At 39.2% G+C, this 25960-nt stretch overlaps 2 protein-coding genes across 4 annotated transcripts in view; one reads left to right on the plus strand and one right to left on the minus strand.

Moving 5' to 3' along the window:
• The window catches only part of vwa5b1 (von Willebrand factor A domain containing 5B1), a 29655-nt gene extending 26752 nt beyond the window's left edge, over nt 1–2903 (minus strand). Inside the window, exons 1-3 of one of the 3 annotated variants that reach the window (XM_086069744.1) lie at nt 2666–2903; nt 556–849; nt 68–210 (exon numbers count right to left, since the gene is read on the minus strand). In XM_086069744.1, the coding sequence (XP_085925870.1) occupies nt 68–206 (139 nt within the window). In that variant the 5' untranslated portion in view covers nt 207–210; nt 556–849; nt 2666–2903. Of the gene's footprint in view, nt 1–67; nt 850–2665 lie in introns of all 3 variants that reach the window. The other 2 variants (XM_086069743.1, XM_086069742.1) reach the window with 2 other exon arrangements.
• A 6242-nt stretch (nt 2904–9145) lies between these two features.
• Nucleotides 9146–22641, plus strand: LOC147179261 (ATP-dependent RNA helicase DDX19A-like). Its single transcript, XM_086069609.1, has 11 exons — nt 9146–9349; nt 9452–9512; nt 9803–9992; nt 13894–13986; nt 16052–16154; nt 16225–16339; nt 16418–16595; nt 17359–17596; nt 19015–19177; nt 22047–22238; nt 22332–22641. Exons 1-11 carry the CDS (start codon nt 9287–9289, stop codon nt 22397–22399), a joined length of 1464 nt encoding a protein of 487 aa, XP_085925735.1. The 5' UTR covers nt 9146–9286; the 3' UTR covers nt 22400–22641.
• The last annotated feature ends 3319 nt before the right edge of the window (nt 22642–25960 follow it).

Genomic DNA, 25960 nt, shown 5'->3' on the forward strand with positions numbered 1-25960 from the left:
CGAGAGAAAATAGAAGAATTAGATCAGGTAATGATGACTATTCAGAGGATTTATAAAATAAACTTACCTTCAATGGCATGATCCTCGATATTTTCATATGTCATGGAAGCGGTCATGGCCTGAGTGTAGCCCCTGACACAGGAAGTGATGTCAGAGACACTGAGAGGTAGAGCGCTACGATTTTCCTTGTTGATGAGTCCAGGCATTGCACTACAGTTAGGAGTATTTACAGGTACAGGATAGAGAGACATGGTCATTAATTACATGAAGATACAGTGGAACCTCTGGGGTCGAACATAAATCTCCAGAGGAGTCAGGACACTGGTGCACCTTTGATTTGTGGTTTGGAATTTATTTTCTCCCAATGAAAGTAATAGTAACATAAATAATATGTTCCGGGTTCAAAATAATAATAATATATATATACATATTGTAACTTCTCACAAGTGTAAAAACGCAGTCCATCTTGTATTATTTGCAAAAGATATGGCTAGGCATTTCAATTAACTGATGGGTAACAACACAGAGTAATTGAGGCTAAATAGAGTGCATTACTTGATTTCAACCAGTAGAGGCAGCAGAGGTTGACTCAATTGCAAATAATTTGTAGGCTAAAAATAACAACATAACATCACAGATCTCTATGTCACAACTAACTTGCAGAGAGTTTCTCCCATGAGTAATCAAATGTCCATCACTTGTTTCAACTCAATATAGCCATATTGTTCTGAGCAGTTGAAACTGAGAATTCATGTCCTGCTTTGTCGTTATGCTAGGATACGCTCCAGTTTGCCCCCGACCCTAGTGAGGCTAAGCGGTTGGGAAGATGAATGAATGAATGACTTGCACCTAAAAAACACACAAACAAAGAAAAAAATTAAACACACTTGCTGGTTTGACAGTTGATGGTGTCTTGCCATGTATGACGGTGTTCAACTTGTGACATTTTGTGTGACCAGTTGAATATTAGATATAATAGGTCACACCAAATTGTACGCCGTTCAAGTTCAGTAGTTAAACTGTAACTGTCAATTGAGTGTGTCAGGCTTGATGGGATTTTATGGGTTTATTGACCAGATACTGGTAAATAAAGGGCAAAGCAATAAATGCATTGAATATGGTAGCCTACAAACACACCAGAGAGAGGATAAGCAACACTCTGTTCCATGTAAGGGAGAGACAAAATTATGTGCACAAAAGGCAGCATTCTCAATTATGGAAATGAATCAATAAAATCCCACATGGCTCTTATACATGTCGCATCATTGCTCATGTTGCATCCTGCACCTGCAATCTAGGGCGTGCACACAACAGAGCTCCATCACGGCGCTTGATGGCAACTTATGACGAAAGCCATTTCCATAGAGACGGCTCAGCTTACTAGCCCGCAGGCTGACCCAAAGTGAGCCAGCAGCCTATCGTCTTAAACGCAACAACGGAAGACATCTGCGCAGATGAGACAACTCTCGCATTGGTTGTAGATATACAAGCACTTGCAGAGGTCATGTCGATGTAAACTGTTGAGTGATGTGCTATCCTGTGTCCACTCAAAGTGAGGGCGGGGCATTAAACATGATTGATTATCAAACAGTGCCCACGTTTAGCAATGAATATATAAGCCCTATTGTACTGAATTAATTTCTTTGCACTTCTCTCTATTCCTTAAAAATAAGTTGTACAACCACATATTTTGATTGGGACTTTTTTCCTGGCCACTTGATTTTTTGTTTCATCTTATTATTATTATTGGGGGTGTAAAAAAAATCATTCTGCAAGTGTAGAAATAACTGCAAATATATTAGAGCTGTCTGTAATGTTTTCTACCTCTCATGCAGTAAAGTTATTTTTGGTCAGGGGAGCCAGGGCCATTAATGTGTGTATGGATTGTAATGCTCTATACTGTTATGGTGTATAAGGCTTCACACATTCACTACGCATTGAATAAATTCACTCTAGAAACGTTCAATCCAGCTCCTCGGAAATGTCTTTATTTCTCCCACACCAGATCTTTACAGATCATTCTTTTCCTTTTTATAATTCAGAACTATTTTTGGGTCAATGTTGAAATGTTTAACAGCTTTTTAAGCTCTTGAAAATTGCAAAAGTTGCATACAGTATAATTTACTTGTAAATGTAAATTTCATCTTAACAGATACCGTGTCTTCTGGTTCTGCGCTTATTTGTTCTATTTTATGGTGTGGCCTGCATTAATTTAGGAATGGCATCTATTAGATTATTGACTCGCTCGCCTCATCGAAGACACATACACGCATACACACACACACCAACACACACACACACGCACACAACGCTCTCACGGTTTCAGATCAGTATCGTCACAGCGTTCTGAACTCATTAGTGTCAATGCAGAGCCCTGCTGCTGTGGTAACCACCTGTTGAAAGGCGTTTGGGTGATGGCTGCAGTATCAAGACGTAAGACAGACTGCCTTTCATCATCTCCCTGGCCTTTTCTACCTTATTCTATACACACAAAGAGTGTGTGAGAGAGAGAGAGAGAGAGAGAGAGAGAGAGAGAGAGAGAGAGAGAGAGAGAGAGAGAGAGAGAGAGAGAGAGAGAGAGAGAGAGAGAGAGAGAGAGAGAGAGAGAGAGACTGCACATCATATTCATTCATTCAAAGCCAAATGAGGCCAGCATAGCCTTTACCTTTCATCTGCGTCAACTTAGCCTGCACTGAGGAGCTCTCCGACTCGCAAGTCCACTTATGATGAAAGATATCGTCCCTTCTCGCCGACCACGCTCTTTCAGCGCTGCGTTTTGTTCCACTTGCAACGTGGAAGAGAACTGCCGCTACAGGTGGTGACAGAAGCCAGCCAGCTTGCGAGAGAAAAAGAAGGCTGCTGCAGCACTTCACATCAAGCACAGCAACATGTGGTTAAAAATGCTTGGCTGACGCTTCCTCCTCCTGACAGTGCTGCTGAAAGAGAGAGAGAGAGAGAGAGAGAGAGAGAGAGAGAGAGAGAGAGAGAGAGAGAGAGAGAGAGAGAGAGAGAGAGAGAGAGAGAGAGAGAGAGAGAGAGAGAGCACAAGACACTCATCCATTTTCACTCATATTAATGAGAAAGGTAATCTGGGTGCAGGGTGGGGGCAGTGGGCTATTTTTTATTTATTTTTTTGCTTGGAGGGAAAGTGGACCTTCTAGGTGGTTCAGTGGTAGAGTGATTGTCTCTCATGTGAGAGTTTGTGGGTTCCATTCTCAGCCCTTGTGACTATGTTGAAGTGTCCTTGAGCAACACCAAACCCTAGTTTGCTGCAACATGGCAGCAGTCGACCACTGGTGTGTGAATGCGAGGCTTTCTCAAGTGCTTTGATACCATATGGTGCAACAAAAAAAAGTGCCAATAAGCAGTCCATATAGTAAAATCCCCAATTCCAAATGAAGGTGGGATGTTGTGTAAAATGAATACAATAATTTCAACCCATATTCAATTGAATACACTACAAAGACAAGATATTTAAAAATTTAATAATTTTCACTCTGATGACTGCAATACTTTTTCTTTTTTTTTAAATCAGTGACGGGCATGTCGTCTCCACTGTGTTACATCACCTTTCCTTTTAGTAACACTCAGTAAAAGTGTTTGGGAAGGTCACTAATTGTTGGCGCTCTGCAGGTGATGTATGTACAACTTCAATTGCTCAACAGTCTAAAGTCTCTGTTGTCGTATTTTATGCTTCATAATGTGCCACAAATTTTCAAAAGGTGACAGGTCTAGACTGATGGCAGGCCAGTCTAGCACACACACTTTTTTACTATGAAGCAACGCTGTTGTAACACATGCAAAATAGGACTTGAAATGAGCAGGAACATCCCTGAAAAAGACTTTGCTTGAATGGCAGCTTATTTTGCTCCAAAACCTGTATGCCTTTTTCAGCATTGGTGCCTACTGCCTTCACAGATGTGCAAGTTTGCCTTGCCAAGCCACGCCAGCTTTTGAACTTCGTGCAGAAATTAATCGATGATCCTTTTCCTCTTTGACCTGGAGGACACATCGTCCACGATTTCTAAAACAAAATTGAAATGTGGACTCGTCAGACCACAGCACACTTTTCCACTTTGCGTCATCTCAGATTAGCTATGAGATGTATGTCTTCCGCTTTGCATGGTTACGTTTTAAACTTGCATTTTGCAGATGTAGTGATGAACTGTTTTAACTGACAATGTTTTTTTGCAGTGTTCCTGAGCCCATGTTGCAAATATCCTCTCTGCCATGATGCTGTTTTTTAATGCACTGCTGCCTGAGGGATCGAAAGACACAGGCATTCAATGTCAGTTTTTTACTTTGTCGCTTACATGCAGAGATTTCCCAACTTCATTGAAATGGGGTTTGTATATCAATAGCATGATTTAACAAGGAAACACTGGCAAAATTGTAGATATCAAACTACTTGAAAATGAATATGTATCCTTTGAATTCAATCTTCTTAAGAGGGTTGGTTTCCCCAAAATAAATGTCTATTAAGGAGTATATGGTCACACGGAAAAGGAAAAATATATAACTACTGTACATGAGAGTCATAAATGTACGAGAATCGTCATGAATTCATTAGAATAGGAAGTAGAGTACATTTTAGGAAAATTAAGTCACAATAAGACGGCACGATGGCCAACTGATTAGCACGTCCACCTCACGGTTCGGAGGTTCTGGGTTTGAGTCCGGGCTTTGGCCTTCCTCGGTGGAGTTTAAATATTCTCCTCGTACTTGTGTGGGTTTTCTCCGGGTACTCCAATTTCCTTCTATGTACCAAAAACATGCATGGTATGTTACCTCAACACTCTGAATTGTCCCTAGGAGTGAGTGTGAGTGGTTGTTCGTGTCTCACCCCCCCCCCCCCCCCCCAAGACGAGGCCGAAGACGACATTTTCATCCGTTGCCTTGATTGGCAAAGCAAACGTACAAAGATGCCGCATCGTCCAATCAGCTCGAAGTATTGTACAGCAAGTTCCTCCTTTCCCAAAAGGAATTGCCGAGTGAAGTTCCAGATTGATAATGTGAAGAACTCCCTTGAGTGAATCACAATTATCAATCTGGTTTGTGAGTTTACTACCCTGCCTACTGCCCAAGGACTGCTGGGATTGGGTTCAGCACACCTGCGATGCTTGTGAGGTTAGGCGGTTTCCGATAATGGACGGGCAGATGGATAGATAGATAAGTCACGATATAGTGAGGGGGAGGGGGGGTCTAAGGTCTTATGTTTTTTTTTGCATTAAAAACATTGTTTTGAACATTTTCCAACAATTGAAATGTAATTATTTGGGTACAGTCAGACTAGGAAGGAAACCACCGGGACTTAACCAGAAACAAGGGGTCATAAAGCTGCAGAGTAATGCAAGCAGTAACTAAGTAGATCTAACCTTGAAATTGTTGAATTTAAGAAAACTAATTTGAAGTCTTTGGCCATGAAATCTGTGATGCTAAACACGGAAAAAAAGAGGACCTGTGGTCAGGTTAAAGAAAGTGTAAGCCAGATGGGTGAAGCTTTGCACCCCATTATCAACTCTAAGGACCCCTTTTCTACTCTCTGAGGGTGGTTTTAGTGTTTCAAATGTTGTGTGGGCGTTTGGCTGCCTCCGTGTTTTGTTATCACGTCGTTTGATCCATCTGTTTTCTTGCAAGGCTACCATGGCAATAAGAGTGTGTTTTGACACTCATTTTGCAGTTGGTGTGTGTGCGTGTGCGTGTGTGCATCCACCCCAAAACAGAATTAACCTGTGGCCAATAAGAATCAGCACCCCACCCCTCCACAATCACACTGCCACACATACTAATAAAGATTGCAGGGCACACAGAGACGAACAACCATACTCACAATCACACCTATGGACAATTTGGAGTGTTCAATTAACCTGCCATGCATGTCTTTGGAATGTGGGAGGAAACCGGAGTACCCACGCAAGCACGATGAGAACATGCAAACTCCACCCAGGAAGGCCGAAGCAAGCCTGGACTTGATTAAAACAAAGCAGAAAAAACATGAATTCATAATTATTATTTTTTTGATCCACAGGGAGTCGTAGGAGAAGGATTAAAGTGCCACATGTGGCAGGTTACATACCCCTGCAGTATACCATGAAGAACAGATACGTTTTCATTGAATCTGAATCTTGAATTTAATGCATTGTAGAATAAGATTAAACGTAGTGTAATTGTGATGTCATTTTAATGATAATTTCTTAAGGGAAAATTCAATATTTAGTAATAATGTTTTTAATGATTTTCTTCTTTAACTGACTATGTGTACAGTAGCCTATTCATAAAAAAAAAGCATAGCTCATCAGTTAAGCGTGTTCCCACTTCTCACTATAAAATGTTATTCTTTCAGTATATCGGAGACTCAGGAAGTAACACTTTCGCTGAAAGAAATAAAAACGATGTTGAGAAGGAGAAATGTACTCTGTGACACTGACATAAACAGAGTAATTTGCTCAAAAGCAACTCTGAGCTAAAGTTAAGCTCAAAATTGCCTGGATCAGAATGATGTCATACAGTAGTTCTCAATCTCGAAAAATCGTATCGTAATACATTGCATGTGGTCAATGATGACAATCATTGATGCACTTCAGTTGCATTATTATGCAGCAGTCTATTGAGAGGGGGTAATCAGCTTCACATCAGCTTCTAGCAGGATGAGAGCCCCACTTGCCACTTCCAACACACACTTTTCAAAAAACCCACCACAGCTTACAGGGCTCACTCGCATCAGCAACGCAAGTCAAAAAAGTAATTGATGAACCCCCTTGCATTGCATTTGGGCAGTTTCACCGGTCACCATCTTTACACAGGCCTAACATGGGCCGTCTATGCCCATAAAATCTAAAATACTGTGCAAATTGTTTTGATATTTTCAAAGGTTGAAGTTGACACGAGTAGAGATGTGCATGTGAATTTTGGTGATGATTCACAGCATTTTTGTGCCTTTAAGTGACATTTAGTTTTTGCACATTTACATTACATATATATATATATATATATATATATATATTAGGGGTGAGAACCTTTGAATGTGTCACGATTCGATTTCGATTTTTGGGTGTGCGATTCGATTCAGAATTGATTTTCGCTTAAGAGCGATTTTCAATTCACAATGATTTGATTGACAATGATTTTTGCTTCAATTTATAGATATCAAGGAATCGTAATGGTCTACTCCAGTCTGACTCGCTAATGCTAATTAAGGCTCTACTCGCTGCAAAAAAAACAACTTTTATTGGAATAACTTGATCGTGACTTTTTCCTTCTACTCTCTAATGTGGCTACAACTTAACAGTGTATCAGACCGTGTGGAACCACACTGCCCTAAGTGGCCAAAATCGGGTACAACATGAACAGCGCTCCAATAAAGGCACACACAAACAAAGGGAAGACAGTATAAAATAATTTTAATAAAATCGATTTGGGGACATTTAAATTTTTTATGAGAATCTATTTTTTGGCACACCCCTATATATATATATATATGTTATTATTATTATTATTATCATATTACACAACCCATGGCATAAAACAGTTAGCAATAAAAAAAAATAATTAATACAAACTTTTTCTCTATGACAGATGTAATTTCATGATGCACAGGGGACAAAGGTGCCAAAATTAAATAAATATTTAAATAGTTAAAAACAGAAATAATAAGTAAATATTTAAATTTTTAAATAAATATAATTTAAATAAATAAATAGATACTGAAATGCATAGACTGTCATTTATTTTGGCACGTTTAGTCCTCCATACTTAACCCTTGTACGTGCACAATGTTATGGCTACCCTGTCCAAAAATTAACCCTGCTTTTGTGTGTGTGTGTATATATATATATATATATATATATATATATATATATATATATATATATATATATATATATATATATATATATATATATATATATATATATATATATATATATATATATATATATATTCTCATAAGAATCGCAATTCTCATTTAGTACGATTCAGAATAGATTTTTAAATGTCCAAAAATCGATTTTATTTAAATTATTTTATACTGTCTTGCCTTTTGTCTGTGTGTGCCTTTATTTGGAGCGCTGTTCATGTTGTACCCGGTTTGGCCACTGAGGGGCAGTTTGGTTCCACGCAGTTAAGTTGTAGCCACATTATAGAGTAGAAGGAAAAAGTCACAATCCAGTTATTCCAATAAAAGTTGTGTTTTTTTTCCAGCGTGGAGCCGTTCTTTTGAGTGATTAAAGAGCAGTGAGTAGCGCGCTAATTAGCGTTAGCGAGTCAGACTGGAGTAGATCATTACAATTCCTTGCACATCTACAGATTGAAGCAAAAATCATTGTCAATCAAATCATTTTGAATCGAAAATCTTTCTTAATCGAAAATAGATTCTAAATCGAATCGCAGACCCAAAAATCAGAATCGAATCGTGAGACATTCAAAGATTCCTACCCTTAATATATATACATATATATATATATATATATATATATATATATATATATATATCCATCCATCCATTTTCTTAACTGCTTTTCCTCACAAGGGTTGCTGGAGCCTATCCCAGCTGACTTCGGGCAGTAGGCGGGGTAGACCCTGAACTGGATGCCAGCCTATTTATTGCAGGGCACACAGAGACGAACAACCATACTCACAATCACACCTGTGGACAATTTGGAGTGTTCAATTAACCTGCCATGCATGTCTTTGGATTGTGGGAGGAAACAGGAATACCCGGAAAAAAACCCACGTAAACATGGGAGAACATGCAAACTCCACCCAGGAAGGCCAAAGCCCGGACTCGATCTCACACCCTCTGCACTGGGAGGCGGACATATATATATATATATACACATACATAGATAGTAAAAAAAAAAAAAAAAAATTCGGTAAGGAAAGCTCACAATTACAAAAGATAGGCTGGGTCCTCCCCCTTTTTTTTATTGCTTTATTTAATACATTGAAAAAGCATGGCAAACATTAAGCAAACAATCATCATCACAGTACACAACAACCTCACAATAACAGTAAAAGAAAAGGGGGGGAAATGAAAAAAAAATAAAAAATGCCAGGGGTCTTAAACTAAGAAATATTAAAAACACCAAAATGAGAACACAAAATTAAGGTCTTTCGGCTGGGTCCTCCCAAAGCCAAATTTGTCTGCTGCATGACGTCACTGCTGGCGTTACTCTACAAACCGTGCTTGTCACGTCGCTCACTGGACATTAGGCCACACCAACCATCAAACTTTTGCTAAAAGGCTCCGGCTTGTTTCACCATAAAATAAGTGCAAAAATATTGTAAAATGTTCAAGGACTCGTGGGCGTTCGAGGCAGACATCCAGGAGGCGAATTCTACTCACGAGCAGGTGATTTTTAGGGCGGCTAATGGGAGCTTAATGAGGGCTAGCTTTTAGTTTGGTTCGCACTTTCGTAACATATGAAAACTAATTTCAACTTTTTCTCAACAGTTTGAGCCCACAAAGAAGATGGGTGTAGCTAATCGTTCGTGGATCCCCAGAGATGTAAACGGTATATGAAATTTATTTTCCACTCTTGTTTGTTCATCAGCTAACAATTACCCATTCGGCATACATTCGTCTGGAAGGGCGATGAACACATTTGCGGTCTATTCTCAAGGTTTCTCATATTTCGCCACATGTTTTTTTTTTTTCTTCCTTGCCCTCTTGTAGTTCGATTAGGGGATGTCGTTGATATTTGTCAACTGAGGGCATGTGAAGCCCCTTGAGACTCTTGTGTGATTAAGGACTCTATATAAATAAAGTTGACTGATTTATTTATTTAATCTGGCGACTGTTCAGGAAACCTCGAAAAGGACGAGAGTGAACAGCGGGGAAAGTGGGAAGGTGACAAAGTGGACCCGGCTGAAGCGTCCCTGCTCAACAAATTAATCCGTTGCGCCCTTGTGAGTGGTCGACACGAGGTTGAGGTCCTGCAGCGGGACCCAATGTCCCCGCTGTTCTCGGTCAAGACCTTCGAAGAGCTGCGCCTGTGAGTCTGTCCACACAACCAGAGCTTTTTCTTCTTCTTTAAAAAACATATATATATATATATATATATATATTTATATATATATATTCTCTACATAAAGGTCAGACTCGATTTCTATGGAGGACCAAAAGTGCCAAAATTAGATAAATGTATACAACATTAAATAAATGGGTAAATAATTAATTAAATGTTTCATTTATTAATTAAATATGGAATTAAATAAATCAATTATTTGTAAATATATATATATATTTCTCTATTTAATTAATTATTTCATGGTCACTGCATTGCGCCGTTTAATTAATTTATTTTATCTGTCAAACTCACCCATCAAAGTTTGGTGGGCAGGTCCTAACACCTAATTGGTCACCCTGCTCACCAAGTCGAGGCAAATCAATTTCAGAATAATGAATTGATGCAGAGTGAGTAGCTAGTAAGCACAATTCGATAGGCTGGGGGGCTCTATTGACCTCAATAGGTGCGTTACTTTTAGACTCAGATTTACGCTCTCATGAGGTGCTTTTTGAGACATGGAAGTAACTTTTTTCGCATTTCCTGTAGTAATGTGACCCCGCTCGGTAAAAGGAAGTTGGAAGTACAGGGCCACTCGCTTTTGTGTCGGAATTGCTTCCTGAGGGGACAACAAGTCTTATTGAGCCAAGGCTGCCGCGGCTCTATACACGCATACTATTTATTCTCGTGACATTCATGAGGAGCCGTTAGCGTGACGTGACCGCCTACAAGAAATGCGAGATCTCGCGAGAGTCGAGGCGGGACATTATGAGAACTATGCCTCAGAAGCAATTCACTCTTCAATGAAAACACCTACAAGTCAAAACTGTACTTTAGTGAAAAAAAAAAATCCATCACCGTAGACGCCATTTTTCTAACCTCTTCAGACCGAAGCAGTCAATTAGACAAGATTTGAGTGAATCAGCCCCGCCCACTAACTTTAACGGGTGAGTTTGACAGATAAAGAAAATTCATGAAACGCTGCAACACAGGAGCATGAAATAAATAAATACAGAAATAATTATTTTTATATATATATATAATCACATTCTGGATGACCGAAATCATCAAGGATAGCACACAACGTTGCTGCAGTCTGAGACTGTTGTCCGCAGCCCAAGCAAGTCTGTGCGTCGGCGAAGTCAGGAGCTTGGAATCAACCGGGAGTCTGTGCTGCGAATTTTGATCGCACAGCTGTCTGTTGGTGTCTTTACCATTGAGGTTATGCACAGTCCCATGGGTTTTGAACTTGTTGACACATCTGCAGATCATTGAGTGGGCAGGAAATTCACGACATCGAACCGTTCTTTGAATTGCAATTGAGCTGCGTGGATAGACTTCAGATGAAAATATGCCTCAACTATAAATGTATTTTCCTCAGTAGTCCATGGCATCTCAAAGGTCATATTTGGTGGACTCTTAGAACATTAATTCTTCTTGGTAAATCTGAAAAATAAAACAATTTGATTAATTATTTCTAAAATTATTCAAGTTTAGGTGATAACCTTTTTTTGTGTGTCACCCTGTGTTTATGTTGTTATATATTTTACTGTCTTCCAAGTGTAGAGTTTACTCTGTTTAGACTGGGATCATTGGTTTTTCATTCTATTTTCCTTTTCTTTTCTTTTTTTATTATTTTTTTTTCTCACTGCAAAATATACTCTACTTAATTTATTGTGAGAGAAGGTGAACGCGGAATAGAGCAGTCACGTGACATTGTTATTCTGAAGCAGGTCTTGGAACAGTTCCGCTTGCATTCCGGTACGTACCGAAACACAGTTTCGAGTTTGCCATCACTGCTTATCGGTGACATTCAAATAGAATTAACCAAGCCACTGTACTAAAATGTGAACTACTTTTCAAAACCTTTAACATCAGAAGTGGGTTATTTAGAAGCTCAGTCAACAAAATCCAGAAACTTTATGTAACCAAGTGGTGCAGATATCGATGTAAAAATAAGGCACACTCCATAAAAGTGAAAATGTAAAATAAATGAATAATTAAAATTCTCGTGCAGTTGAATGCAATAGTAGCTACTAGCTAAATTTTATCAAAGGCAGTCAAATCACATACATGCATAGTACAAATTATAATGATGACAAATTGATGACACACAGTCCACCACACCAACGAGCCTGTCATGGAGCACATCAGTGACATTATTATCACAGCACACTGATCTGTGGAGGTCATAGCTTGTACAAGTCTGCTTATTAGTAGCTCCTGCTTCATTTCGTTCTTTCTCCTCCACCTCCTCCTTCAATGAGGCCAACACACCTTCCCCGTCCTCCTCCTCCTCTAAGAACGGCACCACCTCCTCACCACCATGACTGGAGTCACCCAGTCCTTCAATACCTCCTCTAGCGGCCTTAACAGCTGATGTTTCTGCTGCTAATGATAAATGTATATATAATCATAATAATTTCAACTATTGCGTTCTTAATACCCATAGCAATCGATGTAAGAAAAAAAACACACACATATCTCTCTCGCACACACACACACACACACACACACACACACACACACACACACACACGTGCTTATGTGAAAGTAATCCAGCTAATTTGTCCACATATCAAATAATATGGAAACATTCCTTAACTGCCAACTGTGATGTGATCAAATAACAGATGTAGGTCTTGATGATATTTGGATGGTGAGCATTGCAACAACAATCAATCAATAATGCTCCATAACAAAATCATTTGCATTAAATGTATGGACTTGGTCTAATATTTAGCCATATTAAATGTGCTTTCCACCGGGCCTACCTGTCGACGTGCTGCTGGAACCTGCCTCAGCATCTTGGGGCCCCCTTCCTCCACTAAAAAGCTCCATCATGTTTGCACATTTGGTTGCACTTTCATGAAGCATTTTTATTTTCTTCCATCTTATTTTTTCGGCATCACACATTTCCTTCTCACCTGCCTTTTTTTCTTTTTGAAAATTTTCTCTCTTTTCTCCCTCACTATATCTTGCTAGAAGCAAGCTCCTATAACTTAGGGGGTGGGGGGCTGGTGCGGCTCGTGCAATCCTCATGCGCTCGTGCGCTAGTGTTTGTGGTTAATTGTAGTTAATTATTTTTTTAAAAATTATTAATTTTATTATTAAAAAAATAGTCATTTTACAATACATATCTTGCACTGGCCGATAAAAAATAATAACACCACTGTTTCCTTAAATGTTTAATGTCTTGGTGATAAGCAAGTTACTGCACCACATAAAATAGCTACTATGATAAAATGATGTATAAACTTAATTTTGAGAGAATCATGCTAGAGACCGAACAATTCGAGTTTTTTTTGTTTTTGTTTTTTTCCCCCCGGCCGATACGATTAAGTCACATAGGCATATAACCAATATTAAGAACCGATATTCATTTTCACTAAAAGGGAAAATTGTGGTGTCAAAATGTAAATAAAAATACAAACTCAACCTATTAAATTTGTTGTTGTTTTTTTTAATGTATGTTTATTGAACAACAACTTTTAAGATGTGTAAAATATATATTTTTTGTTTTTTAATAACTTGGTCAATAGACATCTTAGTTTTAAAATTCTAACAAAAAGTTCAGAGACCTCACAGGGTCATTAGAATGTCTTCAAAAAGTTAAATAAAAACTTTAACATTAATAAACAAGTAAATAACTCCCTATTTTCTACAGTAAATAGTTTTCTTAAATCTGAAATGTTACATTTTGACTTTGTTTAAATTTCAAGCAAAAATAGAAAGTACAGAGTAATTTACCTGAAATGTTTCCCTATGGCCCACCCATAGTGATGGGTGTACAGAGTTGGACCAGTAGTAACCATCGTTCATCACACTACCCCCACTCCTTTCTTGGGGAGAATGTAATTTTTTATTTATTTTTTTCTTGCATGAATAGGAAACAGGACCTGTTGATAGGGGTCTATGGCATGGGCTTCAACAGGCCTTCCATGATCCAGGAGAAAGCTCTACCGATGATGCTGGCACAACCGTGAGTCCATTTTTACACTTTTACAATATATGAGGTTTTAGATGTGAACAATTATGGAAAATCTAATTGGAATTTTTTTTTTTTCCCCTGAATAGCAATTTGGATTTAATTACTGATTTATTTTTTGCAAGGTCGTTTTCTAAAGTAGTTTTCAACAAAAAATACATTATTACAACAAACAATATCATATCCGTTTATCTACTAAAATTACAGGTACAAACTTATACTCTGACAACATAATTCTGCCACACCGGTGTGGTGTCAACATAAGTATATATTATGCTGTAAGTCTGTAAAACACAAACAAAAGTCCATCCAGTCTTAATCACTCAATTTATCATTATAGACCGATAAATAAATAACAAATGTATAAAAATGAAAGCTTACTGATCTCTCGACAGTAACATCACGTGTAGAGAAAAGTAAGATTACACCTGTTTATGACGTAACGTTGCATCTTTTTTTTCTGATTAGCGCCAGGAGGCATACAAGTCTTTGGCGTCTCATTGATTAAATGTGGAATAACATATTTTCGTCTATCTTTGGGTTTTAAGTTTAAGTTTATTTGAACATGAAAAAGAATAAAAACAAAACAATAACAGTAATAAACATAACTACTACTAAAAAAAAATTGGGACATCGTTGAATCGGCGTCTGGGGCATTTGATCACTGCGATTGGCTGTTAGCTAGCGAATCAGCGCACGGGGCAAGAAGAGCAAGTGACAATGCGGATAAACAGTACTCAACTCAACTTTGTGGTTTTTCAGGACAGCACACATGAATATTAAAATCTCCCATAAAGTGGATATGATCGTATTTCAGAATGATTTCAGCAAGAAGATTTGCAAAGTCGTTTAAAAAATTATTGTATTTTGGAGGTCGGTAAACAACACAGCACAGTGACAGTTTGGCCGACTTCAAAGAAGGTGGCTTCAACTGTGAATCACAGCCTGTGATCGATGTGGTAAATAGACATCGTTAACATTTAAATTAGTTTTTGTTTTTATTAAATAGTCGCCGTTCATCCACCTCGGCCGACGTTTTTGGAGCGTTTAAGTAAGCACAGCCAGGCGGTAATAATTCAATCATAGCGATGGATTCACCAGCGACAGTCCAGGTCTTCGTCAGGCAGAGGAAATCCAAGTTGTTGGAAAGGAAAAACTCCCTCAAAATAAACGTTTTGTTTGTCAAAGACTGCGCATTTAACAGCGCGATCCTTGTGAGAGCAGCAGGGGTGCATGGCCCTTCCGTCTGGCGGTTTCGAGGAAGCTCCTTCAGAAGCTGGAGGTCGGCACCGCGTCCAAAACGCGGCAGCACGGCCGAAGCTTTTTGGGTAAGCCGACGATCTGTAGCAGCCAGGAGTCGACAGGGTCCGGAATACGCCACAACGGATTACATCCATGCGTTTGTGAACGAGAAGGGGACGAAGCTTGTTCCAACGCCCGTTTTCACTTTCGCTGTCAACACCGGTATGAGTTGATTACGTTTTTATATCCCGCCCCCGTAAAGAGGTTTCCGGTTGATTTTAGGAATAATGACTGCCGCGGCAGATGGTACGTTGGGGATTTACTTCTCGCGCATGCGCTGAAGGTACGTAATAGTCTGTGTCAGTGTGGTGTGTATTTACATCATTTTACTCACATTGGTGTATGGAAGGTGCAAATGTTTGGTGGTGGTCGGGGGGGGCCGTCGGCGCACACTGGCAGCCACGCATCCATCAGCATGCGCCAGGGCAGCTGTGGCTACTTAAGTAGCTTACCGCCACCACAGTGTGAATGTGTGAGTGCATGAATAATGTATCGATTCCATTGTAAAGTGTCTTTGAGTGTCTAAAAAAGCGCTATATAAATCTGATGCATTATTATTATTATTTTTCTACGCGACGTGCCGACGCCACAGGGGGTCGGCGTCGGTCACATTTGGCCGACAGTGGATTGGAGTATCTAGGCCTTTAGAGAAGCAATTCTAAATGACTCAAATCTCAGATTTTATTTGGACGGGGCTGAGATTGTTTTTAAAGAATTTAAAATAACACTTGTACTTTTTTCCTTCCTTTACTTCCAGACCTCAGAATCTGATTGCCCAATCACAGTCGGGCACAGGCAAAACTGCTGCCTTTTCTCTGGCCATGCTCAGCCACGTGAACACAGCCCACAAGTGGACTCAGGTAAGCCATGTGACCTGTTATGTTCATTTGTTGACTGTGTTTGCCAAAGCTTTTTTCCCCTTTTCCCTAGGCTCTTTGTATTGCACCTACATACGAGCTTGCCCTGCAGATTGGTCAGGTGATGGAGCAGATGGGCAAACACTGTCCTGATATCAAGCTGGCATATGGTATTAGAGGCAACAAAGGTAAGAAAGTCTAGGTCACCGTCTCTGCGCTTGTGTGAGAAATCAAAGAGTAGGCCTTTTCACTTGTGTTTTGCCCAGTGGAGCGAGGCAGTCATTTGCAGGAGCAGATTGTCGTAGGAACACCGGGCACCATCCTGGACTGGTGCTACAAATTTAAAGTCATTGATCCCAAGAAGATAACCATGTTTGTCCTGGATGAGGCTGACGTGATGATTGCCACTCAGGGTCATCGTGACCAAAGCGTCCGCATCCACAGGTCAGGAACATTACAGTCAAATAAATACAGTAGGATGAATAGACCCAATCTTCAAAGGCATGCTTCAACTCTAACCAGCAGTCTGTGTGCAGTGTTGTGTCCCCTGCCCCTTTTGTTATAGACCAAACTGAATCATAATGCATTTTCTGCAGTCAATTTAAAATACTGCCCTGTTTTTTATATAATAAAAGGATGGGCATTTGGATAGAATGTTTGTTTTAATCTGATTCGTCAATTAACAGAAAAAAATAATTTACAGTTTACAGGAAGTTTAATCTGCCCGTTTGAAACACACATTTTAGAGAGGAGGAGAAAGCTAAAGAAGTCGCAGATGGACTTTTTTCATACCTGGTTGGATTGTAGACAGGCCGGGGATGCGTATTATTGATAGAAACCCCCACTGAAGTTCATTTTCATACTATGGGACCTTTAAAACATGTTTTTGTTTACTTTGTCTACATAGGGCTGATAGTACATGCACATGCATTTATACTCAGTATTGTCTTAAAGTTGACGTTGTAGCATGTTTTCTGTTCAGACATTTTGAAAAAGGTTTGCTTTTGCAAGAACACAAAGTGTGGTCCGACTGCATATTGCTTCATTCTCCATTCTTCAAAGAGAAATGCATTTTTAAGAAAAGAGCCCACAAATACTTGTTAAAACTGGGAAAATATCTGAACCTTGGGGAAATAAATTAACCTTGAACACAGTATACCTCAACACATTAAAATGTTTTTTTTTCTCCTGCTCCATGCTAATGCAGGCAGCTAACAAAAGACTGCCAGATGCTCTTCTTTTCTGCGACCTTTGAGGAGGCAGTGTGGAGGTTTGCGGAGGTGATTGTTCCCGAGGCCAACATCATCCGGCTGCGCCGTGAGGAGGAGACTCTGGACACCATCAAGCAGTTTTATGTCCTCTGCCGTACCAAGGAGGACAAGTTCACAATACTTTGCGACCTGTATGGGAGTATGACTGTGGCCCAGGCCATAATCTTCTGTCATGTAAGTCTTGCACTGTAACCAAACATATAGCGTGTATGTGCATTTTCTCTACTTAACTCATTCACTCCCAGGCATTTTTTACTGAAGCAATCCCCTTCACTCCCGGCTGTTTTACTGGATTTTGACTAATTTTGCAAGGCCCACAGAATATTGTGTTCTATTTCTATAAAATCATGGAACCTACCGAAAGACAGATTAGAGACTCTTCTTTTATCAGAAAAAAAGTATTTCTATCTGTTTCCTTTTTGCAACAATTAGCGTTAGAATATAGCTAAATTTCATCATTATCCACAAATGTGATTTAGAACTGTGGGTAAATTAGCTTTTTTCAACATGGCCCTGGTTGATCTCTTTTGCTCTGCTGACACCTGCTGACTGTTTTGTAATAACTACCATTTCTTCAACTGTTCTCTGCAGTTGAGAGGCTGCATCAAAGCCTTCTGTATGCTCTTACATAAAAAAAAAAACATAAATACGTCTTTGGGAGACTTAAAACGTTTAAAATAGAACATATTTATATGTTTTGGGGAGCGAATGAGTTAATTATGAACTAAGTTAGTACATACACGTCACTTGCCAAACAAATCATACGTGTGTATAACTAGATTTCCTTTTTGTGGTGGAAAACTACTAATACATACTGAAGCTTGAAGTGAGTTGAATGATGAATTATTCTGTTTTATTATGCTTTCTTGTTTTGGTGTCAACTCAACCAGAAGCTTAATTCTTAGAAAAGGAGTTGTTCAATGTGGTAGGATGATGATTAGCTCAGAAATGGCAGCTTACGCCTGACCAATTTTGTCCACCCCCACTTGTGAAAATGATTGCAATGCCCCTGTCTTTGTTCATCTATCTATGCCAGTGACAGGCCGAACGATTACCAGTAAATGCTCTTCTACTAGATGGCAGGAGGAACAATGGACCGAGGGGGTCACCAACCTTTTTGAAACAAAGAGCTACTTTTTGGGGACAGATTACTGCAAAGGGTTGCAAGTTTGATACATACATCTGAGAAAAAACAAACAAATGTAATGTTAATTGAATTTTCAATTGATCTCTTTTACAATATTCCTATCAGTGTCCCATCGCTGATGATATATTTTTAGAACAGGCATGTTGGTTACTCGTGTGGTCCTTGGCTACCTGGTGCCCGTGAACCCCGTATCGGTGACCCCCGAAATTAACCTGCATATGCAACTTTTGTGATTCATACAAAAGAAGAGCAACAGGCCCGGCGGATCTTGCAAATTATGAGAGACTTAACACAATCATTTTTGTTTGGTGCTGCACTGTGAATTTTTTCTTCATGTATATCAGAAATGACTTGGCTCACTATAGGTTGGGACACAAATGTTGTTGCTGCATGGAATGATAAAATAGGTTCTTTTTTTATGTAAATGTAATTTCTCCTCGTGCAGACTCGAAAGATGGCATCTTGGCTGTCTGCTAACCTGACCAAGGAAGGCCACTGTGTGGCGCTGCTGAGTGGGGAATTAACTGTGGTGCAGAGAGCGAGCATCATTGAACGCTTCCGAGATGGCAAAGAGAAGGTGCTTGTGACCACCAACGTTTGTTCCAGGGGTAAGAGAAACAAGTCCCGTGCCAAACTGCTTTTACTGTCATTTTTAAGGGAAATGCATATTTAGGTTGGTCTTTGATGGTTAATTTACTCGGAACGCTAAGGTTGAGCATAATCCGCTCAGGAATGCTGGTCAACCTCCACTTTTTTCTTATAGAAAATAATGTAGGTGGGGGGTAAATCTAGATGTGATAGATTGGAAGTTGAAAGAGACCCCAAGAAAAGTAAGGTTGACAGTCTCTGGGACACTCGTCAATCTGGTTCAATCATTGAAAATTTGTATGATTTATGGATTACATTTCTTGGCAAAAATAATGACCCAACAAACACTTTTTGACGTCGCTGTATTATTCCTATGTGCATTCCTGAATTCAAAACACACTTGGTGCACAGCAAAGTGGTAAAATGACGCCACTCTGGAGAATATAAAACTATTTTTACGCCTTTCCTTTGAGGGAAAATGCCATCTTTTGAAGGATGCGAGACCAACGGTTTAGCTACCGGATCTTCAGCAAAGTAAGGAACAAAGATTTATTCATACTTTTCACAAAGAATAATACAAAAGGACTTTGTGGATGTGCTTCGATTAACTGGCTGTTTCACTTCATATGATGTTTGGCATTGCTATTGCTAGCTTGATTTTGTAGGCAATTCGGCTGTTTTACAGGGAAATATATTCACTTTATTACATTCTTTCTGGGCGTCCGGGCGGGTTTGAAATTGTCTATTTTTCGTTGTGTGGCAAATGGGAGGCAGTGCGCGCTGCAACGTTTACTGTGGCTGGCAGACTGCGCACTATTTGACGGTGGCCCAGAACTTTAGCTGAGCGGCAAGTGTTGAGCTGCTGCACCGGAGGCGATGGGTACGAACCCCGCTCGAAAAAAAAAAAGATTGCGGAGCAAAAAATGTAAGACTTCAAAAGAGAGTGATGTTTTTTTATTTAAATATATGGCATCTTGTATCTGAGTATCAAGTATCTCCGAGGTCAGGCACAGTTTCCTCTTTTTTTTGGGAAATGAAAATATGATCACCCTAGGATACGTTGTACACTCGTCTGCCGACACACAAATTGTAATTGGTGTGTGTCTCAATTTGCATACCCAAACCTAGAAGCTCACTGCACGTCACTGTACATACATAATATTCATATTCATTTTATTTATGCCTGATTTATATATTTTTAAACCTCTTATTGAACATAGCAAGTGGTTCAGTTTCATAATTGTTCCACAAATTAACCCCTTTAACAGAAACACATATTTGCTTTATTTGTTGTTCTTATTGTTTTGTTTGTTTTTTAAGTCACTTGTGCCCCTTAACCCATAGCAGCAGCCCTCTTTGGCTACTTTCACTCTGCACCTCTTAATGCTCAATTCCGATTTTTGGGTGAAATCTGATTTTATTGAGTAAGCGTTCACATTACCTATTAATTGCGACCTTGGTCTGTTTGCTTTGTGGACGTAATGCATCCCCAAAGTGACCCGCATGCGCAGAAGAAGATGCGTCACAACGCTGTTTGCGGTAGTAAATGCGTACGGTCCAGCGTGTCAGGGCCACGGACTTTTATAAATCTGTCATCGGGACTCGTATTTTTACCGTCTCATATCTACAGAGGAGTGATGCAGGAGGAGGTAGAAATAATATTTTGTGAAAATGAGGCAAGCCTGTTTGAGCTCCTCATCACACGGAGACCTCTCCTTTTTTTTTTCTTCTTCTCCCCAACGATGACGTCACGTCATTGCCGCGCATAATAAATGAGCCGTCTGCGTGGCTAAATTACTAATATCACCACCACAAATATCATCTTTCTACTTAATGTTTCAAGTGGGATTAAATTGAAGTTAAATATAAAGTCACAACTGTTACTCGAAACAACTTTGCCGATTCACCTTAGTCTCCCGAGCCGTGTGGACCTCGCGGATGCGTCAAGCCTAAATCAAGCTTAATGCCCCCGCGGAGCGCATATTGGACTTTTGATGACGTCGAGGTCGGATATATGCGACCTGGCCGTTCAGACCGCGGTCGCATTGCAAAAATTCCGATACATATCCGATCTAGGACCACATATGAAAGTGACCATGGGAATTGAGCCGTTCAGACTGACATAAAAATGTCAGATACAGGTCTCATTTGGGCAAAAAAAAAAAATTCGATCTGCGTCGCATTTGGCTGCAGTGTGAACGTAGCCTTTGATTTCAAACAACTTCTGAATACTGTGGCAAAGTTGGTTACTTTATACATTATGTGTGCTGTTAAGTTCGACTAGGTCATAAAATTTGAGAATATTTCATTTAATGAATAACGGATTTGTTGGTTCAATGTAATTTGAGTGAATAATAACTCGTATGGCTCTTTTTTGTAGCTTAAAGACTGATTGAGTATTAGTTTTATATATATTTACACACATTTACACACAATAAGTAAATTTAACTCATCTTTTTTTTTAAGTTTCTTTATAAATCAAGCTTTTGTCTAAGTTGTGTATGAGATCCAGGAGGAGGCCACTGTCGCTCTTTTCTCATTTTCATCTTTTGAAACAAAAGCCAAATGATTCCATTCTACAGCAAAAAAATAAATAAAAAATCCTCACCCACTGTTGCACATTTGGAAGGGAATGTTGACGTTAATACTTTAAATGTCCTTTTAGATGCCTGACAGATGCTTCACAGCATCAAAGAATGATAAGCTGGGCATGGCTATTTGTGTTTATACTCGTGATTTGTAAACTCACAAATGTCTCCTGTGCAAAGGTTTAAAAAATAAAATAAAATCACCGGATGCTTTTGCCAACAGCAACCTAACTGGTCAATAATGTCATGAGTTTAATATATTTGAATATAAGTTTCAAAATTCTGCTTGTTTTGTTTTGAGGCATCGATGTGGAACAGGTATCTGTGGTGGTGAACTTTGACCTCCCTGTGGACATGGAAGGCAACGCCGATAACGAGACGTACCTTCACCGGATCGGCCGCACGGGACGTTTTGGAAGGCGCGGCTTCGCCATCAACATGGTGGACAGCAAGTACGGCATGGACGTCATCAGACAAATTGAGATGCATTTTGGTACATTTTACTCCCCCGCGCCCTCAATGTCAAGAATGTACAGTAAACACCAGGATGTTGACACTTTCTTTTTCCTCTCTCTCGATACCCTAGGCAAGAGAATCCCCAAACTTGACACAGAGAATGTTGAAGAAATGGAAAAGCAGCTCAACTGCTGTTGAGCCTTCCACGTTTGTTGTTTACAAGGTGTTTGCTGTGCAGCAAGGTTTGTTTAAGATGCACTTTTTTCATTTATTATAAAACTGCTGCGCCAACTGTTCTAACCAAGTGTGCTTAATTTGGTTCTCCATTGTTTGCAGTGTTGTTTCGTTTTCTTTTCATACTTGGATATTTACGTGGCATTTGAATATTGTTGTGATAAATCTATTTTGATAAATACAACAACCATATTGTTACCTTTAAACTGTGTTCTGGTTCATTCTGTCAAAACTGGATTTTAACCAGAGGCGTTGGCCATCAGGAAGTTCAGGAAAAGTCCCGTACGGCCGGTTCATTCGTTTCGGCTGGGCACGAGTGTAAGAGCACATGGTTGTCTGCAGAGGTGGTAAATCCAAAGTCCAGAAAGTAAAAACCCTGCCACAGTTTGGCTTTAGCCCCCAGTGCTAGCTAGCTAGCTAGCTCCCTAGTAGGTAAACCAGCACTAATGGAGGAGCTAGCTAACTAGTTCCTGAGGCTAAAGCCAAACCTTGGCAGGGTTTTTACTTTCTGGACCTGGATTTGGCATCTCTGGTTGTCCGGCTGCGGTGTTGTCCGTCGAAGCGACTCTACGGAGTTGCTGCTGAGCAGTGCTGGGTAGATGATGAAAAAAACTTTTTGACACATTCTTATTAGTTGGGAAAGATTTTATTCTGGTCAAGTATACAGCTAACTGCAGTCTCTCCAAAAAATGGCACACCCAAATGATCTCCAGGCATCAAGCTTGTCTTTGTTCCTCCCAAGCCTGCAAACACTCAAGTTACCCATCTGTCCATATGCAGGTCACAAATTTCTAAGTGACAACAGACTTTTACTTGTTTAGTGAAAGTAAACAAACAAAAACTCCTTTCCATGTCACATCCGTCCAATTTTTTGTTCACCTGTCCTTTTGAGGTTCAAAACAGTTCAGTGACCCAATTAGACAAAGCTGAGACTCCAAATAATCAGCATTCGTTTTGCGTAGCTTTTCTTTAACTACAACATTAGCTATTCTATATTGTCATAGCACATCCGTAAATAGGATGGCATATGTAACGGGACCGTAACACCGGCATAATGCGCTTTTGGCCCTTGTAAAAAGTGGCTCGGCCACAGCATGAGCTGATGTGAAATCTCAAAGATAATTTGAACTGAAATATTTTGAACCAAATCTGATTGCAAAGCCAAACACATCTGAGGTCGTACCATTCGGAATAATATTTTAGGTATAAATACGCCTGTCACAAAATTTGAGCTGCCTTCATACCTAACAAAATTAACTCTTTAACAAGAATACAGCTGCATCTCAAAAGAACAGAATATCGTAATGTCACAAAGTGACATATTTCAAGATTTATTTCTTACATGATGAATATATTTTACAGCTACAAAATGTTATTTGCTTTCCAAATTGTGCTTCTCACTTAGGTCACTTTTATTTTCGAAGATCTGATTTTCTATGCAGAAATGTGACAGTACAAAACAAAGGGACTTCAGGTTTATGTTTTTAAAGTGAATTGTTTGTTCAGTAAACAATGTTCTACAGCCGCATCAAATATTTTAGGCAGCAATGACACATCTGGCAAATTAATGATGCAAATGTTCAGTTTTTGCATAAGTCGAAGACTTGGTAAGGATCAGGAAATTGAGCACGTAAATCAGCCTCTTGTCCTGATCTGTCGTGACTCGATGGATGCCATACTGGACTGGTCAGATCCAAGTCCAGGAAGCGCCTGCGCGGCACATCCATGTTTGTAATGGAAACCTCACCTACCCAAACAAGGCCTCTGCACAGTCCACAGTCAAAGTGCCCTGGGGATCACGGCCGGACCCACGTGACCCTTTATAACCGCATGATGATGGGCTGGCATCGGGCGGCACATGTCACGACTTAATTGCCACACCTTCGGACTTTGATTTCGTTAAATCCGTCCAGCACATCAATCAGCAATGTTGTTTGTTTCTTTGCTTCCATTTTCAAATTATTCATCTGCACACATTCTCCTCCCACTTCCCACAGAAAGCGCCTCAGTTCTGGCGTCATTGTGGTTGCTATGGCAGCCAGGTTGTCATGGCAACCACCTGTCTTCACACCCTCTGTAAATGTCACACAACTGCACCGTCGTTCATAGCGTGTGTGTAAAAGACGAGGAGACTTTTTTTAGTATTATTAGTGTAGGCCTATGTTGGGTTTAATTAAACAAGTATCATCACAACTGCATGCATCAGAGCTTTGGCCCCTTCATAAGGGGGCGTGGCCTATTAGCTCCGTCACCGTCTGGTCTGCAGGACAGTTTTGACCATAGATACTGGGGCTGGGTTTAAAAAAAAAATCTAATTGATATCCAATTGATTTTGGTTTTCAAGCCCGATATTGATTCATAAAACCATGAATTGATTATTTTAATATCTCCTTTTCCCATAAATTCTTAAGAAAATAAAAAAATGTAAGGCCCTCTTTTTTTTTATCTTAGTTTTCTTGAAATTACTGTTCACATGAATTGACAAATATTTTCTTACTTTACATTTTTGAAATACCTGATTTATTGCACTTTTAGACAATTCTGAATCTTTTTAATTTATATTTACAATTATTGAATTAGAATTATGAAAACATTTTCATGTCATCCATGCTGATGTCAAGTTTTGCGTAACGCAAAAGTGATAAATAACGTGGTAAAATTTACTTTGGAATTTAATATTTGTGGAGTTTTTATCATGTCCTTGACATTTAAGAAGAATTGATGTTCTCTAATGAATCGATATCAGATTGAAGTGAATCGATTCAGGAAAAAAATCGAAATTGAATCAAACTGGACTCTTGTGAATCAATTGAGGAAGTTAGAGTCGATACGCAGCTCTGATACCTACAAAAACACTAGATGGTTCGTGCGTGCTCGGAGGATCTTGGAACAGGGCTGCTCGAGTATTCATAACACTAATGTCAATGGAGCACAGACATTTAAATAGCTATAGATTGCTCAACTCTCTCAAATTCTCAACCGATTGTCATTTTTCTTGTTAGGGACGATTTATTTCAGCCTGAATCATAGCCACGTTAATAAGCATTGTAATAAACCAACCAGTTGTTATATCCGTCAAGGATTCAGCGAGTTATAAGTATTTAAGTAGATAAATCATCCACCTTGCCATCAGCTACAGCACAGCACACCAGAGATCTTAGGACGACCAGTGATGACGCTGCTGACTCTGCCTTATGGAGGACCAAAACTGCCAAAAATGAAGATAAATATATAAATAAATATATATATATATTTATATATATATATTTATATTTATATATATATAAAGTGAAAATAAAAACTGATGTAAAAAATATAAGTCAAAAATGTAATTAAAAATATATAAATGGAAAACAAAAAAATATATATTAATACATAAATAAGTTTATTTAATTTTAATATTTGTAAAAACAAATTTTAAAAAATGTAGTGTGTGTATATATGCATGTATATATATGTTTTTATTAATTTATATATATTTTTTAATTTAATTTTTGAATTCAATTTTTTTATATCCGTATTTAT

This window comes from Leptonotus elevatus, chromosome 2, assembly GCF_054856555.1.
Source record: "Leptonotus elevatus isolate MCC_2025b chromosome 2, RoL_Lele_1.0, whole genome shotgun sequence".
In the NCBI taxonomy this organism is placed as follows: Eukaryota; Metazoa; Chordata; class Actinopteri; order Syngnathiformes; family Syngnathidae; genus Leptonotus; species Leptonotus elevatus.

Excerpts from the sequence above, each read along its gene's own strand:
- LOC147179261 (XM_086069609.1), top strand. The coding sequence starts at position 9,287 with ATGTTCAAGGACTCGTGGGCGTTCGAGGCAGACATCCAGGAGGCGAAT. Across the intron at positions 9,350-9,451 it reads CGAATTCTACTCACGAGCAG|TTTGAGCCCACAAAGAAGAT; the intron begins GTGATTTTTAGG and ends TTTTCTCAACAG. Across the intron at positions 16,596-17,358 it reads CAAAGCGTCCGCATCCACAG|GCAGCTAACAAAAGACTGCC; the intron begins GTCAGGAACATT and ends ATGCTAATGCAG.